At 45.0% G+C, this 17698-nt stretch overlaps 1 protein-coding gene across 1 annotated transcript in view; it reads right to left on the minus strand.

The window, feature by feature from the left end:
* Positions 1–17698, minus strand: part of adgrd2 (adhesion G protein-coupled receptor D2) — a 201041-nt gene that overhangs the window by 159939 nt on the left and 23404 nt on the right. Inside the window, exons 12-16 of the mRNA XM_085965664.1 lie at positions 13706–13811; positions 11260–11315; positions 9294–9420; positions 7316–7419; positions 5389–5491 (exon numbers count right to left, since the gene is read on the minus strand). Of these exons, the coding sequence (XP_085821790.1) occupies positions 5389–5491; positions 7316–7419; positions 9294–9420; positions 11260–11315; positions 13706–13811 (496 nt within the window). The remainder of the gene's footprint in view (positions 1–5388; positions 5492–7315; positions 7420–9293; positions 9421–11259; positions 11316–13705; positions 13812–17698) is intronic.

The raw sequence follows: 17698 nt of genomic DNA on the forward strand, positions 1-17698 counted from the left end.
TCCATTTGCACCTGAGTGAAGTCCAGGCTTGTGCATCCCAGGCATCGGTGTTTCCATGGCCGCAGGAGGGGGGCTGGTTAACTTTCAGGAAACAAACCTCCAGAGAAAGCCGCTCCATTTTTGAAATTTTGAAAGCTTCCTGGCCGTGCAGTGCCAGGCCACAAACACAGCGGCCGAGCTCCACTGATGAACTCCCTTCCCCTACCCACCCAGCCCCAGCGGAGATGGGCACCCCAGTTACACCATTCCTAGTGCAAGTGCATACCCACAATATGCAAATACCCCGGACCCCAGGATTTGGGATGAACTCATGGGTGCATCAATGGAGCAGAGAGGGGTTCTGCCCAAACTGAAATGTTCTCCTTCCCGCCCCCACCCCGCGCACAGAAAAGTCTTCTGGAGGAATTTCAGGGTTGTTAAACTAAACAGTCAAGTCTACTACAATTAACAAATCAGAAAATATTCATCAGTCTATCAGTGAACTCCACTGTTTAGGTGCATATTTAGAACCTACAAAGATCATTTTTGTTTTTCTCTATCACTATCTCCCACTCTTCTTCCCCCTACTCCTGGCTTCTGCCATTCATCCACCCACACCATCAGCAATCCCCTGACAATCTTCAGTTTCTCCCTAGTCTTCCCCAACTGGCCTGCCCTCCCCAGATCTCAGCTCTTTCTACTCCCCAGCCAAGTCCTGACCACTAAACCACCCATCCTGTCCACCATGGTTGTCAATAATTGTTAATAGCTCCCTTTGCTCAGGTAGTGTCTCTCTGCCTTTCAAACTCACTGTTTTCAACTTCTATGCCCAAAGCCCACACGTAACCGAACCATTCTCTCCAACAACCACTTCTTCTCTAACCTCTTTTCTCTCTAAGGTCTTCAAACATATTGGGGCTGATTTAGGAGCCCGGTGCTCATCGGGCAGGATGGGGAGGCGGCTCTTGTTCCCTGATGATGCCAGCGTGAGACCCGATCTATTTTCATGGTGGGGCCTCATTTTAATATGCACAGTAAATTGCTAGCGCTGAGTAAGCAGTGACAGGCATCTCACCAATGGGGGGAGGGCTGGGGATGGAAGCGGTCATTACAGTGGGAGGAGACTCGGGTGGAGCATAAACCCCGGCGTAGACCTGTTGGGCCGAATGACCTGTTTCTGTGCTGTAAAATTCTATGTGATTCTATGACAGGCATCTCACCAATGGGGGGAGGGGTGGGGGTGAGACTCCATCAGCTCTGCCTCAGAGCTGAACCAGAAATTTCCGATTTGCGGGGGGTGGGGTAGGTAATTTCGGGGAGGGGCTCAGAGGTTCTGTCAGTGGGTGGGAAGAGTAATTCAAAACACTGGTTTTAAACCATTTTTCAGGGGCCTGCAGTGGTCCCCTTGAGGACCACTGGTTTGGCCTCTCAACGGTCATGTTCATTGGGCAAAGCAATCGCAGCGGACACCACCCAGCGGAAGACCAAAATCGCATCCGGGTTCTGAGCACATCATAGGACCCAATTTAAATATTTTAATGAGGCTTCTGCCTGTTTCGGGGCGGGTGTGGTGGTGGGGGGGGGGTGGGGGGAGGGGTGCAGGGAAACGCTGGCCACCTAAATGAAAACTTGCTTCGGGCAGACCTTGGACACAACGCTAGTGGTGAGTTTTTTTTAATTTCATGTCACTACTACTTCGTTCATGCTGAAAAATTGGACATTAGTGAGATGAAAACTGCCCCTTTTGTCATCTACAAGGTACATGCCCACTGCTCCTAAAACTCCCTGTTCAAAACCCTTCAGCCTGGCTTCTACCCTGCTCACTGCATCGACGCCATCCTGGCCACCACTTCCCTTGGCCCCATGACCAACTTCTGTGCTGTCAGACATCAAGTCACAGATGAGTTAAAGTTACCTCCAGCTAAACAGTGTGACGACTAAAGCCAATTGTTTTCAGAGCCTCGCCACAAACTCCACTCTCTTGCCACTGACACAATTCCCCCCTCCTCCCCAGCCAGCTTTCTGCCTGCGCAAAAAGTCCGTTTCCTGGTCAGCCCAGTGCTGAGTTTCAATCCCCACATCCTATCCATCACCAAGACATTTTCCTTCCACTTCAGCAACCTCTGCCACTGCCACAACCCCACCATCACTGAAACTCTTATGTACTCTTTTGTCATGTCTAGACTTGATTTCTCCAATATCCTCTTAGCCAATCACTCATCCACTTTTATAAATTCAGCCACTAATATCTTATCCTGCACTCAATCCCACTCGCCCATCACCACCCCCCACACCCCATTGACCTACACTGGGTCACTGTCCCCCATTAAATTTTAAATTTAAAATCTTGGTCCTCATCCTCAAATTCTTCCATGGCTTCCCCCGGCCTTGCTGAGTTCTTCAGCCTTATATCCTCTCTTGCTTCCTTTAGTCTGCTGATGTTGGCCTTGGTTCATACCCCGTCATTGATGGCAGAGCCCTCAGCCACGTTGGCCCTACTTTTTGGAGTTTCCTCCCTAAACCCTGCCGCCTTTCCAGTGCTCTGCCATTGAAAACTTTTTTTCAAACTAAGTTTTCCCAACTCTCCCACCGTGGTTCAGCATCCATTCCTTTCATCTATTTTTTTCCTGTCTCCTCCCTGGGATAATTACTACTTTAAATACCATATAGATGAAAGTTACGTGTTGTAAGAAAACTGTTTTGTATTCCCTTTGCCAAGTACTAGATATTTAAAAAAATTATATAACTATAAAGTATGAGAAAATCACCCTTTAAGCTATGTTTTGATCACAGGTTCCTCAGCAAATTATTCTACCGGTTCTACAGAACTTCTCCACGCCCATCCTACTAATTTCTTTCATTACTTTAAAAGCTTGAACATTTTGTTCCCCAACAAGGATACATTTAACCCCATAACCTCTTTTTCTAGTACATTCAACTTACAACTTTTAATTCTGTGATCTTTAACTTGCACAATGACTGTCCAGTGGCCTTAAATTGATTTTTGGAACTCCAGGTATACAATATGAGCACTTCACTGACTCAGTTACATCCTCAAAGAATTCTAAAAGACCACGCTCCTCCGCCTGGCTGAACTTGTTCTCACATTGAACAACTTCTCCTTTGACTCCACTCATTTCCTCCAAATCAAAGGTGTTGCTATGGGTACCCGCATGGGTCCTAGGTATGCCTGCCTTTTCGTGGGATATGTGGAACACTCTTTGTTCCAGTCCTACTCGGGTCCCCTCCCTCACCTCTTTTTCCAGTACATTGATGACTGTATCGGTGCCGTCTATTGCTCTCGCCCTGAACTAGAAAACTTCATTCACTTTGCTTCCAATTTCCACCCTTCCCTCACCTTCACATGGTCCATCTCCGACTCTTCCCTTCCTCGACTTCTCCGTCTCCATCTCTGGGGATAGGTTATTGACTAACATTCACTACAAGCCCACTGACTCCCACAGCTACCTGGACTACACTTCCTCCCACCCTGCCTCCTGTAAGGACTCCATTCCATTCTCCCAGTTTCTCCATCTCCACCGCATCTGCTCCGACGATGCCACCTTCCATACCAGTGCTTCCGACATGTCTTCCTTTTTCCTCAACCGAGGATTCCCCTCTACTGTGATTGACATGGCCCTCGACCGTGTCCGTTCTATCTCCTGCACTTCTGCCCTCACCCCTGCCCCTCCCTCCCGGAACCATGATAGAGTTCCCCTTGTCTTCACCTTTCACCCCACCAGCCTCCACATTCAACGGATCATCCTCCGCCATCTCCAGCGTGATGCCACCACCAAACGCATCTTCCCCTCACCTCCCCTTTCAGCATTCCATAGGGACCGCTCCCACCGCGGCATCCTAGTCCACTCCTCTACCACCCCTAGCACCCCTTCCCCTTTGCCCGGCACCTTCCCATGCAAGCGCAGGAGATGCAACACATGCCCTTATACCTCTCTCCTTCCCACCGTCCAGGGCCCCAAACACCCCTTCCAGGTGAAACAGCGATTTACTTGTACTTCTTGCAATTTAGTATACTGTATTCGCTGCTCACGATGTGGTCTCCTCTACATTGGGGAGACCAAACGCAGATTGGGTGACCACTTTGTGGAACACCTCCGTTCAGTCCGCATGGGGGACCCCGAGCTTCCGGTCGCCTGTCACTTTAATTCTCCGTCCCATTCCCACTCGGACCTCACCGTCCTCGGCCTCTTGCATTGTTCCACGGAAGCTCAGCGTAAGCTCGAGGAACAGCACCTCATCTTTCGATTAGGCACTCTACAGCCCTCTGGACTCAACATAGAGTTCAACAATTTCAGATCATAACCTCGGCCCCTATCACATATATATATTTTCTTTTTTTTTTTATCCACACTTTTTGTTTGGCCTTTTTTTCTTTCCTCCCACATGGCAGCTGTCCTTCATTCTGCCAGCGCAATTCACACTTCATCTAGAGCCATCTTTTGTTCCTTAACCTGTCCCATTACCACCTCCTCTCGCCTTGAATATCTCTTAATGTCTCTCAATGTCTCTTAATCTCTCCTGCTTTCTATCCTATCACTGACATTCCCTTTTGTTCTTTCATCCCCTCCCCCTTTTCCCAGCCCCTAAACTTGCTTTCCATTTCCTGCTTTTTTCCAGTTCTGACGAAAGGTCATCGACCTGAAACGTTAACTCTGTTTCTCTCTCCACAGATGCTGCCGTGGCCTGCTGAGTTTTTTCAGCGTTTTCTGTTGTTATTTCGGATTTCCAGCATCCGAAGTATTTTGTTATCGTATTCTAAAAGATCGGCTAGGTAGAAGGTAGATTCACAGACTCACTTCTTTGGATTTATTGTCTTGCCTCTTGCAAATACATGCAAATTGTTTTCTTTACAATAGACAGCAGTATTTTATCACTCTAGTTGCCAATGTACCAGTCCTATATTCTAAAGATCACACCCGTGACAGTTTTTAAATGGCTGGATTCACATTCGGTGTCTGCTGGTACTCATATACCGCTGTGCATAATAAGCTTTCTGAAGTTCCCAATGACTGTATTTCTAGTTCTAACCTAATTTCTTATATTATGCCTGGATGAATTCCAACTTGGCCAGGGTTTTTTTAATGAATATTTTCGTTGACTACCTTTTGGACGCATCTACTATTGCTTTAGTTCCCTGCTTTCGAATACTTCATCACAAAGAAAAAGGCAGACCTCGGACACACTGCTGGCTCCTTTGACTTCACTTCGCTTTGAAACCTGTACTTTACATTTGAAAGTTGGAAAAATAATTGTTCTTCCTTTCCCCGTCAACCTTAACTTGCTTTTCCAATTTTCACCCTTCGCTGTAGTTTTATTCCTTCTGGACAAGCAAAATTGTAATCAATTATTTGCATAATTAACTTGTGACTTGCAACCATTCTATTTTACCCGGTTTGTTCTTGCTGATTCACTCGCCACAAGCAGAGCCTCTGCTGCGACTAGAGCACAGATGAGATTTTTGTGCACTGTGGTTCGATCTGATTTTGGGACGCTGCAAGACAAATATTGACTTGTAACTGAATATAAAAGCAGGTTTTTAAGTAACCGAAATGACAGTTATATATGCAGTGAAGGATATGAAACACGTCTTAAAACATAGAAGATAGGAGCAGGAGTAGGCCATTTGGCGCCTCGAGCCATTCAATGCGATCATGGCTGATCATCCAAATTCAGTACCCGGTCCCTGCTTTCTCCTCATACCCCTTGATCCCTTTAGCCTTGAGAAATATATCCAACTCCTTCTTGAATATATTTAATGAATTGGCCTCTACTGCCTTCTGTGGTAGAGAATTCCACAAGTTCACCACTCTCTGGGTGAAGAAATTCCTCCTCATCTCAGTCCTAAATGGCTTACCCCTTATCCTTAGATTGTGACCCCTGGTTCTGGACTCCCCCGCCATCGGGAACATTCTTCCTGCATCTAGTCTGTCTAGTCCTGTTAGTATTTTATAAGTTTCAATGAGATCCCCTCTCATTCTTCTAAACTCCAGCGAGTACAAGCCCAATCGACCCAATCTCTCCTCATACGTCATTCCTGCCATCCCAGGTATCAGCCTGGTGAATCTTCGCTGAACTCCTTCCATGGCAAGAACATCCTTCCTCAGATAAGGCGACCAAAACTGCACACAATACTCAAGGTGTGGTCTCACCAAGGCCCTGTACAACTGCAGCAAGACATCCTTGATCCTGTACTCAAACCCTCTCGCTACGAAGGCCAACATACCATTTGCCGTCTTAACCGCCTGCTGCACCTGCATGCTTACCTTCAGCGACTGGTGCACAAGAATACCCAGGTCTCGTTGCACTTCCCCTTCTCCCAATCTATTGCCATTCAGATAATAATCTGCCTTCCTGTTTTTGCTACCAAAGTGGATAACCTCACATTTAAACACGTTATATTGCATCTGCCATGCTTCTGCCCAATCACCCAACCTGTCTAAATCATCCTGGAGTTTCTCGGCATCCTCCTCACAGCACACACACCCACCCAGCTTTGTGTCGTCTGCAAATTTGGAGGTATTACATCTAGTTCCCTTGTCTAGATCATATATATATATTTTGTGAATAGTTGGGGTCCAAGGACCGATCCCTGCGTCTTGTCTTGTCATTGCTTACATCATCCCTGGGCTTTCCAATTAACTGTAAATAGATGTCAGACTACATTCTCCTTCAGGGCTGGGTGACACTGTCCTTTCACTTCTGGTAGCCAGACTGAGGTGATAGAATTCTCCTCTCTGCTTGTGCAAGAGTCCAACACACAATTGCTCTGTGGGAATCTCAACCTAGTTCCCAGCAGATGCCGCCCTGATAGCTCAGAGCTGCTACGATTCAATATTAACTGGCAACCTCGTAGGGGAAAAGTACTATGTTTCTCATTTCCCAGCAATGTTACCCCTCAACATCACACAAAAAAAAAAATCACCAGAAAACAATAAAAACACTTTGGCTGGGAAATTTGTCTGAGCTGCTCTAGCTCCGCCAGCATTATTTTGCCCGCAGCGCAGTAGAAACTCCGTTGCTGTGAGGAATTTCCCGGCCTACGTTCTTTTAATTGCTCTAGGCTTTTAGGCAGGGGTCTTCCGCTAATGCGCACACCGGCCATTCATTCTCAATGGACAAGATAAATGGCGGGCTGGTGGGTGCACAAGCAGAAAGCCCTGGTCCCGTACCGCTTGAATGCTACACCAACAAGTGTCAAATGTGGACAATAAAAGTGGATACTTAAGTAAAAATGCGTGTAAATTGCTGAAACTTGAATACTTGAAGGTGCACAGAATACATGATTTATCAGAATGTAAGAAAACAGAATACTAACCCCACCACTGAGAATAGAATCAGTGTGCCCATCAATGCACAGAGAGATACAGTGCAGCCAATCAGTGTTAGTGTCATAAGAACAGATTCCTCATGAGAGCTTCTCTAGAAATATAAATAAATTGTATAATAATTTGTTTTTTTTGATCAGTCAAAAATACTGTAGCAGCATAAATGATAATAATGATTATAAAGAAAGAAAGACTTGCATTTATATAGCGCCTTTCATGACCACCGGACATCTCAAAGCGCTTTACAGCCAATGAATTACTTTTGAAGTGTAGTCACTGTTGTAATGTGGGAAACGTGGCAGCCAATTTGCACTCGGCAAGCTCCCACAAACAGCAATGTGATAATCACCAGATAATCTGTTTTTTTGTTATGTTGATTGAGGAATAAATATTGGCCAGGACACCAGAGATAACTCCCCTGCTCTTCTTCAAAATAGCGCCATGGGATTTTTACGTCCACCTGAGAGAGCAGACGGGGCCTCGATTTAAAGTCTTATCCGAAAGACGGCACCTCCAACAGTGCAGCACTCCCTCAGCACTGCACTGGAGTGTCAGCCTTAGCATTATGTGCTCAAGTCCCTGGAGTGGGACTTGAACCCACAACCTTCTGACTCTCAGGCGAGTGTGCTACCCACTGAGCCACAGCTGACACTATAACCTAAAGATGAGTACCACAGTAACACCCACAATAGGGGTTGGACCGATCAGATGGGCTCAGAAGGTCACGTAACCTCTGTAGAATTCTTCAAAGTTGCAACTTGTGGAAGTCCATACTGAGGAGGGGCAGGTTAGATCCATACGAAAATGATGGGCAAGAAAAAAAAAAAGCTGGTCCACCAGGCCTGGTCCACACACTCATGATGCCTGCAGCTTAATGACTGGACACTTCCTACACCTCCCCTCTCCACAGCCATGTAATCTCCTGGGAGAGGAAAAAAAAACAGGGGGAAAACCCAGGGCCAATAAGGGGGGAAAAAAATCTGGAAAATTCTTCTCAGGTGATCAAAATCAGCCCAGGAAATCACATTGACCATGCAGAGGTTAACTGCTAATATGCTTGCCTTTTATATGAGGCGATCTCTGGCCCAGCCAAGAACAGGTCCAGCTCCCTCTTGAAGGCAATGCAGAGAGATGTGTGAACTGCCATCAATGATGGGATATGCACCAAGGCCAAAGTCAGCGGGCCAATAGAAGCAAAAGAGGACATAAGGCCGAAGAGGTTTGCAGGGTCGAGGGAAGCCATGGAAGAATTTGAGGACGAGGACCAAGATAGAAACTGTAGGGAAACAACTAACCTCTACTCTGTTCCACCCCATTAATGCACAAGTGATGTCAGGGCAGAACGAGTGTGAGACTGCAGGCGTGAACCAAAGTGCTTCCACTCCACGGTGCAGCATGTCTGAGGCTCCAACGCACTGTACTACTGCATCACTAAGTGCTTGTTCCTATTACAATAGCAAAATACGTACTGCGGATGCTGGAAATCTGAAATAACAACAGAAAATGCTGGAAATACTCAGCAGACCAGGCAACATCCGTGGAGAGAAAGGTCCCAGACCTGAAACGTTAACTCTGTTTCTCTCTCCACGGATCCTGCCTGGCCTGTTGAGTATTTCCAGCATTTTCTGTTGCCTGTTCCCACTAATGTTTGAATTAAGGTCATTAAATTGTTTCCTTTAACCAGGTAGTAACCAGATAATTTGCCCCAGCTCTGACCTTTCTCATCAGGAAACCTGGCTACTATGGAGTCAGGTTTTCCTGGCATTTACAATGTAGCTGCAATGTTACAAACTGGGTTCATCTACAACACAGCAAAACTTGTTTCAGAATTGTGTCAAAGATTAGTGAGTAAACTATTAAAATGATTATAATTGTTACACTAAGAAATGTTTCCCTGCACATGTACAAGTATTTACATGATAAAAACATTCCCTACAAAAACAGAAAAGATTTCAATGTGATTTTTACCTTCACTTCATAAAGTTGGAAAAGCAGAGCAAAATTTGTCGTGTGATTGCAGAAACAGGCTGTTGATTCAAGCTCAGACTCGACTACTCTGCAGCCGTCTGTGGACCAGCTCCCACCTTTTTCTGGCCTGTTATTGTACAATTCAATACATCGGTCGTATATGTTCAAGAGTATTTTTTTTAAACATTTTAACCATTTGCTATAAAAACGTTTTTTTTTTTTTTTTTAAAAAGCGTGCTCACAGCATTTTTGATTATGTGTGTGGTTAAAAAAAAAACTGACGCGGTTTTAATTCTTCATTCTGAAACAATTCACAAATGGTAATCTGGGTCTCGGCCCATCGCTTGCTCATTTTTACATTCTGATTTGACAATGTTCAACTACAGCCTTCCCTATATTGAAGCAATGACTAATTGGGCCAGAAATTGGGGTCCCCACGGGTGAGTACGCACTGTGTACTCATGCGTAGGGCCAACGAAAGTGCCGGTTTCGTGCATGCACTGGAAACCGGAACTTCCGTTCCCTTGAAGGAACGGATTCACAGGTCAAACGCATGCGCCAGAGAGGCAGCGCGTACACCTGGAACTTCTGATTTTTTTTACAAGTTTCTCCGTGCGGGTAAGGTCCCTAGCAGCTGCGCGTGAAAAAAGCAGTCGCAAGGCCTGCTTTTAACAAGGTAAGAGGTTAATTAAGTAAAATTAAAACATTTTTTCCACAGGTTTATCATTTTAAAATACTTTAAAGAAACGTAAGTTTATTTTTAGCCCCGTTAGAAACTTTAATTAATTTTTCAAAAATTTAAATTTTTGTTTAAAATAATTATTATATGTAATTTATAGTTATTTTAAAAATGTGATGTTTTTAAAAAAAAATTATTTGAAGTTTTACTTAGGTTTTGGGGCCGATCTCTATTCATAGATTTGACCCTGTCAAATCTATGAATGAAGATTCCCTGCTCCGATTGGCTCCCCAGGGCCCACGTGATCCCAGGGGACGCTGCGAACTAAATTCACCACTGGGATACACGAGCACTGCACACCGGCAGCTGGAGGAGGCCCAGGATCGGAATCCCACGCGGTCCCACAGCACAATGGCAGGCGCGCTATCCAAGTACAGGTCGGGGGCTTGCACCCGCGGGAAGCCTCCGACCCAAATTTCTGGCCCAATATTAATGGCTGTTCATTGATATATATATTGATTCGTCCTTGCAGTGTGAATCTGGTATAGGTTACAGAGGTCTAAATATAAATGCAACAACCACCTGTATCAGCATCTTTAAAGAGAACAGATGGGTTAATGTTTCAGATGGAGACCTTTCATCAGAACTCTTCGCAAGTCTTCAATGAAGGGCCATTCTATATATTTCCGGTATTAGGGGTGGAAATTGGTAATGGTCCGTTTTCACATATAATCCCCAACCAAGGCCGGCCCAAAACGGTCCTTGGGCCCCATTAACATTTTTAGTGCAAACTGCCGGAGCCTGTCATACCTCCACAGGCAGCTCACGCATTTTACAGAGATGAATTTCAGGCTGCTTGCCTTGCCTCCTGCTCCTAAAAAAAAAATTCTTATTTAAAAATTTTTTAATGCACCTGTTGGTGGCGGCTGCTGAAGAATCCCGAGCGGAGCAGGCCCAGCACCTACTCTGCTCAATCCCAATTGCAAAGGGAGCCTAAAAACTGGAATTAGGCCCTCATTTAAATGTGCAAGAGGCCTAACGCATGTTTTAGGTGACCACCTTAGGTTGCCTGCAAAGCCACCTTTATTCAAAATGGCGGCAATCATGACGCAGACAGAAATCAGATGCGGGACATTATGCCCCAAAATTGGTCCTTTTCACCCCTGTTTTCTGCCTTATTTTAAATTCCAAATGGTTAATGTAATGTGTTCTCTACCATAAGTTTTGTTCCTATCATTAATGTGAAAATATTGATTCTTCCTGTACTGATGAATACGGAACACTCACCTCAGGCTAAAATTCCAGAAGACACAGATTGGATCAACAACAAGAGAAGGAACAGTCTATAGGGGGGAAAAAACAAACTTCATTGAGTATTGGAATTTCAGCAGCTGGTCAAAAAGTGGCATAATCCTGGAAAAGCTACGCTGTAGGCAATTTTCAGTCCCCTCCCCTCTCCAGGCATAACTGCTACTTACACTCTCTTCATCCTCAGGATTCCCCGATCATTTATATAGATGCATACTTCCTCAAAATTAAGCAGAGTAGATGTACCAGAAGAAAGTAACATTTGATGGAACACATTGCGGGGGGGGTGGGGGGGGGGGGAGAATTGGACATGGACATGGATGCAAGACAGGCGGATTCGCACTGGCCGACCATTATAGGACATGTTCGATATTCAGTTCTACTGAAGTCAATGGACTTGAATATCGGGCGGAGTGTATAACAGGCGGCTAATGTGATGCTGCTTGTTTTGCATCCATTCCCACATCCAATTCCACCCCCAAAGTCTTTGTACCTCCATGGAGTTTTGGTGAACTTTCCGCCCCTCCCGCCCCCCACGCCTCTCTATTACTGACCCCTTCCTAAAAAGTTATCTTAATGTCATAGGATACAACTGGATAGCTACAAAACTTTAATAGCAGCCAACTTTGCATCAAATCATTCCATGATCAGCATGGGAGTCAGCAATAATCTTCAGTGGTGTTTATGGCCCACGTAACTCAGCTGGATGTTTCATTTTGAGCCATGCAGGGTGATATGGAACCCACTTGAAACAGATCAGTCCTGCAATGTGCTCCGGTGCTAATTGAATTTTTCTGACCTTTAGGCCACCAAATTCGGCTCCTTTGCGCCTGCTGTTTGCACCCCATTAGCACCCCCCAGAGGTGCTAAGGGCTTATCGCCCGGGCGGCGGTGCCAAGAGCGCTCCCGAGAAATTCGGCGGGGCGCTGCTGAGGCACTAACCGATAGTGCCGCGCCCCCGCCGGTGGCGTCCCGGGCCACTGCGCCACCAGCGATGACGCCATCATCGTGCGCCATGACCAGTTAGTGCCCTGCGGCAGAAATTTGGTTGCCGCAGGCGATGTCAGCGCCAGCCTCGCGGGTCTCGAGCCTGGCCGACCTCTGCTTGCGGGGTGGTATTTAAAAGGAGGTGCAGCCGCAACCTGCGCCGCCATTTAATTTTTTTGGGCTGACCTCCAGGTCAGTTCTCCGTGGTGGCCCTTGGCATGGTCTGTGGCTGCCATCGCACAGCCCGGCACTGCGTCGCAGAGCCAGGCTGCATCCACGGCACCACGCCGCCCTGGTGGGCTAAAGTGGGCCATCAGAGGCCCTGCAGAGCTTGTAACGTCCCTCCCCTTTAATGGAAGGGATGGGCGGTGAAAAGTGTCAGCGCTATGCAGAGTGGCCGCGTAGTGCTCCGACGCTTCTGCGCTTTGCAACCCCGACACCGCCCTGAGAGGAAGTGGAGCACCTGAGATAGCGCTACGCTTCCTCGCCGGGGCGGTAAGCTGAATTTAGCGACCGGGGCGGTACTTCCGGTTACCGCCCACAAACGGGACGCAACTGAATTTCGCCCCCCTTAATGTTTCTTTTCAGATTTGAACTGCAAACTCAAAGAACACCAATACAAAAGCTGTACAATACTGCGAATGCTGGAAACCTGAAATAAAAACAGAAAATGCTAGAAATACTTAGGTCAGGCAGCATCTATAGTAGGTCAGGCAGAACTGGCGAAAGGTCATCGACCTGAAACGTTAACTCTGTTTCTCTTTCCATAGATACAGCCTGACCTGCTGAGTATTTCCAGCATTTTCAGTTTTTATTTCAAACAACACCAACTTTGTGTGATTAGAAGGACATCAGGCTACAAGATTGAAATTTTGAAGGATGAACAAATGAGGATGAAAAAATAAAGAAAAGATCTGCATTTGTATAGCACGTTACCACATCTTTCAAAAACCACTTAAAGGGCTTCAGATACAATGAATTACTTTGAATTGTAATAATAGTTGTTAGGTAGGCAAACATGGCAGCTATTTTGCACACACCCAAAATTCCACAAACAGCAATTATGCTGATTGAGAGGAAGGTTTGCCAGGACACTGGAAGAACTCCCTGCTTTTCTTCAAATAATGTCATGGGTTCTTCAATATTTTTGTGAACTATTGGAACAGTCAGGGAGAGCCTCAGTTTAACGTCTTATCCGAAGGATGGCACTTCTGACAGTGCGACACTCCCTCAATACCATACTGGAGTTCCTAGATCGTGAGCTTAAATCTTGGCGTGAGGCTTCAACCAACAAGTTCCTAAGCCAGAGGCAACAGTTTTACTAACCGGGCTAAACTGACAAAACAGGTGCAAGTTACCAGTTAAAAATAAATACATGTTACTCTATATGGTTAGTTGGCTTCAATACAATGGTCAGCAGTAAGATACAAGCTCTTACCTTTACTCTGTGTAGCAGCCTATACTGTGTAGGTGTGCTGACTGGCTGACCCCCTTGAAAGACAGTTAATGAAATCATTGCTGATGCAACCTGCGTACCTACATGTCTGTGGATAGCATAGAAAACATGAAAAAGGACTCAAAGCACATATAGTTTTGATGGTTAAAGTATCTCAAATCTTCATCAAAAAATACTATCTTTCTCAATACTATATGCACTGTAAAACATTAAAAAGTTGATATAATTTTATTTGCAGATTTAATTCTAAATACATGGAATGGTAAAGGAAAAATAACGCGCCTTAGGTTTTGCATGTGGTATACGCCCTGGCTAATCAACAAAACCATAACCATGCTGGAGTCTCAAAACCATATTACTAAGAAATTCATATAAGTAATGTTTCCTTTTGCTTGATATGCAGTGTGCACTCTCTAGTGTAGAAACGTAGCCCACTTACCGAAGCCTGGCATACCTTAGAATGAGGTACGAACCTAACAAAACTACTACACAGAGCTACCTGCATGCTAAACACCAAAAAAAATCAGGCCACAGACAGAGCTAAATGGCCACACAACCAATTGATCAGAGCAAAGCGCTGTAGTCCTGCTACAGCCAGTTGAGAATGGTGGACAATCAGACAACTAACAGGAGTGCTATCATGTCAATGTCTTGAAATTCTCTACCTAAACCATTGTAGGAGCACCATCAGCACAAGGACTACAGCGGTTCAGGAAGAAGGCCCACCACCACCTTCTCAGGGCAACTAGGGGTGGGTATTAAGTGCAGCCTTTTAAGTATCACCCACATAATAAGAACAAATCTATTTTTTTAAATATGTACATTAGCTGCAAAAGGCACTGGCAAGCTATCAGCTACTTTATCAGCTAGACCACCCTGCTTTATAGGGTACTAGCTGAAGTGCCGGGCGGTGCCGAGGGTTTTTTGAGGGCATGTTGTTGTTGGAAGAGAGAGAGAGAGAGAGAGAGAGAGAGGGAGAGACTGGGGGAAAGAGAGAGAGAGAGAGAGACTGGGGGAGAGAGAGAGACTGGGGGAGAGAGAAAGAACACTAAAGACACGCAAGGGCAGAACCTCCGGGGGAATCTTGGTGTGGTATAAAGGAGAACTGGACAAACACATCTCACCGATAAAACAGGGAAAATCACACGTATGGCTAAAATTAGATAAAAATATAGGAATAGCAAAAAAAGATGTTTACTTATGTGCGATCTACATACCTCCAATAGAATCGCCATATTTTGAAGAGGAGATATTTGACACTCTCCACATGGAAATCAGCCATTTCCAGGCCCAAGGAAAGGTGCTACTATGTGGGGACCTAAATGCAAGGACCGGATGTGAACCTGACTTCATAGACCCACAGGGCAACAACCATGTGTTTGGCCAGACCCCTTTATATGTCACACCAGCCATCGCAAATCGGAACAACCTTGATTGTGAAATAAATAAAAGCGGTAGGGAGGTAGTGCAACTCTGCCGAGCCTTAGGCCTGTACATAGTTAACGGTAGGTTCAGAGGGGACTCCTTAGGGAGACTCACATATTCCTCAACTCTTGGGTCTAGTGTGGTGGATTATACAATCACTGACCTGGACCCCTGCGATATCAACGCATTCACTGTCAGGCAGCAATCCCCCCTCTCAGACCATAACCAAATAAATGTGTACCTTAAACTTTCTGCCCAAACTACAGACACAAAAAAGGAACCCAGTAAGCTCCATAAAATAAACCAGACATACAGATGGGCCCCAGACAGTGGAGACAAATTCATCACAGCACTAAACTCACCTGATCTCAAGTAAAATATCAAAATTTAAAGAAAATCTATATGAGATCACCAGAGATGGTGTAAACATGGCCATAGATGATATAAATATGATCTTCCATGAGGCAGCTGTAAAAGCCGACCTTGTGAAACAGAAGAGGAAACGTTACAAAAGACACAATAAAAATGAGAAATGGTTTGACCACGAATGCAAAAATGCCAGAAAAGACCTGAGAAAAATATCAAACCAAAAACATCGCCAACCAAACAATCCAGACCTACGTACTAGATACAATGAGACCCTCAAAAGATATAAACACACCATTAGGAACAAAACACAAAATTATACCCACAAAATACTCGAAGAAATTGAAAACTCCATTAATCCAAATCAATTCTGGGAAATGTGGAATAACCTGAGTACAACACAATTGCAAGCATTACCAATCCAAGATGGCGACATCTGGAGAACACATTTTGAAAACCTCTACAAAGACATCCCAATAAACGAAACAAACCCAAGTCAACATCATGTCACAGAAAAACTCCACACATTAGAAGCAACAATTAAAGACAACCAAAACCCTCTAGACTCCCCAATCACATGGAAAGAACTGGCCACAAAAACAAAATCTCTCCACCTAAAGAAAGTCTGTGGTCCAGACAACATCAAAAATGAAATGCTCAAGTTCAGCAACATGGAGATGCAGGGTGCGGTACTCAAGTTATTCAACATCATATTACGTTCAGGCTGTTTTCCCGATATCTGGTGCCAAGGACTCATCTCTCCCATATATAAAAGTGGAAACAAATCAGACCCAAATAACTACCGCGGCATCTGTGTCAACAGTTGTCTAGGGAAGTTATTCTGCAGTATTCTAAATAGTAGATTACTGGATTTTCTTAACAAACACAAGATCCTTAGAAAAAATCAAATAGGCTTTCTTCCAAAACACTGCACCACCGACCATATCTATACCCTTCACACTCTCATTGAAAAGCATGTACACCAAACAAAAAATGGGAAAATATTCGCTTGTTTCATTGACTTCAAGAAAGCCTTTGACTCTATCTGGCACGAAGGGCTCTATTACAAACTTCTTCAGTGTGGAATAGGGGGCAAAGTCTATGACCTTATTAAATCGATGTATCTGAAAAATAAATGCGGTGTCAAAATTGGAGACAAATGCACCTGTTTCTTCACCCAGAGAAGAGGCGTCCGGCAGGGCTGCAATTTGAGCCCGACCCTGTTCAACATATACATAAATGAACTAGCAGACATGCTGGAGCAAAGCGAGTCACCGGGTCTATGTCTCCTGGATGGAGAAGTGAAATCCCTGTTCTATGCGGACGACCTGGTTCTGCTGTCTCCCACAGAACAGGGATTACAGCAACAACTAGACCTACTCGACAAATACTGCCAAAATTGGGCCCTAACAGTAAATCTAAAGAAAACCAACATCATGATTTTTCAAAAAAGGCCCAAGTGTCAGGAAAACAAATACCAGTTTACTCTCAGTGATACCATCATAGGACACACTATGAGCTACACTTATCTTGGTCTAACCATTACAGCATCAGGGAGCTTCAGCATAGCAGTGAATGCACTAAAAGAAAAAGCCCGAAGAGCCCTATATGCAATAAAAAGAAAATTCTACAACATCCAAATCCCAATCAAAATCTGGCTAAAAATATTTGACAGCGTAATCCTGCCGATTGCGCTGTACGGTAGTGAAGTATGGGGCCCGCTCAATCACCATAGCTACACTAAATGGGAAAAACACACAATAGAAGCCCTACATGCAGCATTTTGCCGAAGCATCCTTCGCACCCAAAGGAAAACACCAACAAATGCATGCAGAGCCGAACTAGGCAGATACCCACTGATAATAAACATCCAAAAACGAGCACTAAACTTCCTAAATCACCTCAAATCTAGCTCCCCAGACACCCTTCATTTTAAAGCCTTCCAGACCCAAGAGCTAAACCCAGAAAAGAGTCCCCTGAGTCAGCTGCTACTGAAACTAAGTACTCCTACTCAGCCGGACCCTGACCAGTCCCAGGCCAACACTGCCATCCAAACACCAATCCGAGTGAACCAAATCATTAAACAAAGCAAAGAAACCTACCTGGAACATTGGAACAAAATAACCAAAAGCCAAAGCAGATTAGAATGTTACCGGTCCCTAAAAAGAGATATTCTCTCTCTTT

Source organism: Somniosus microcephalus, chromosome 23 (genome assembly GCF_052327205.1).
Source record: "Somniosus microcephalus isolate GS21.2 chromosome 23, FLI_Smic_1.0, whole genome shotgun sequence".
In the NCBI taxonomy this organism is placed as follows: domain Eukaryota; kingdom Metazoa; phylum Chordata; class Chondrichthyes; order Squaliformes; family Somniosidae; genus Somniosus; species Somniosus microcephalus.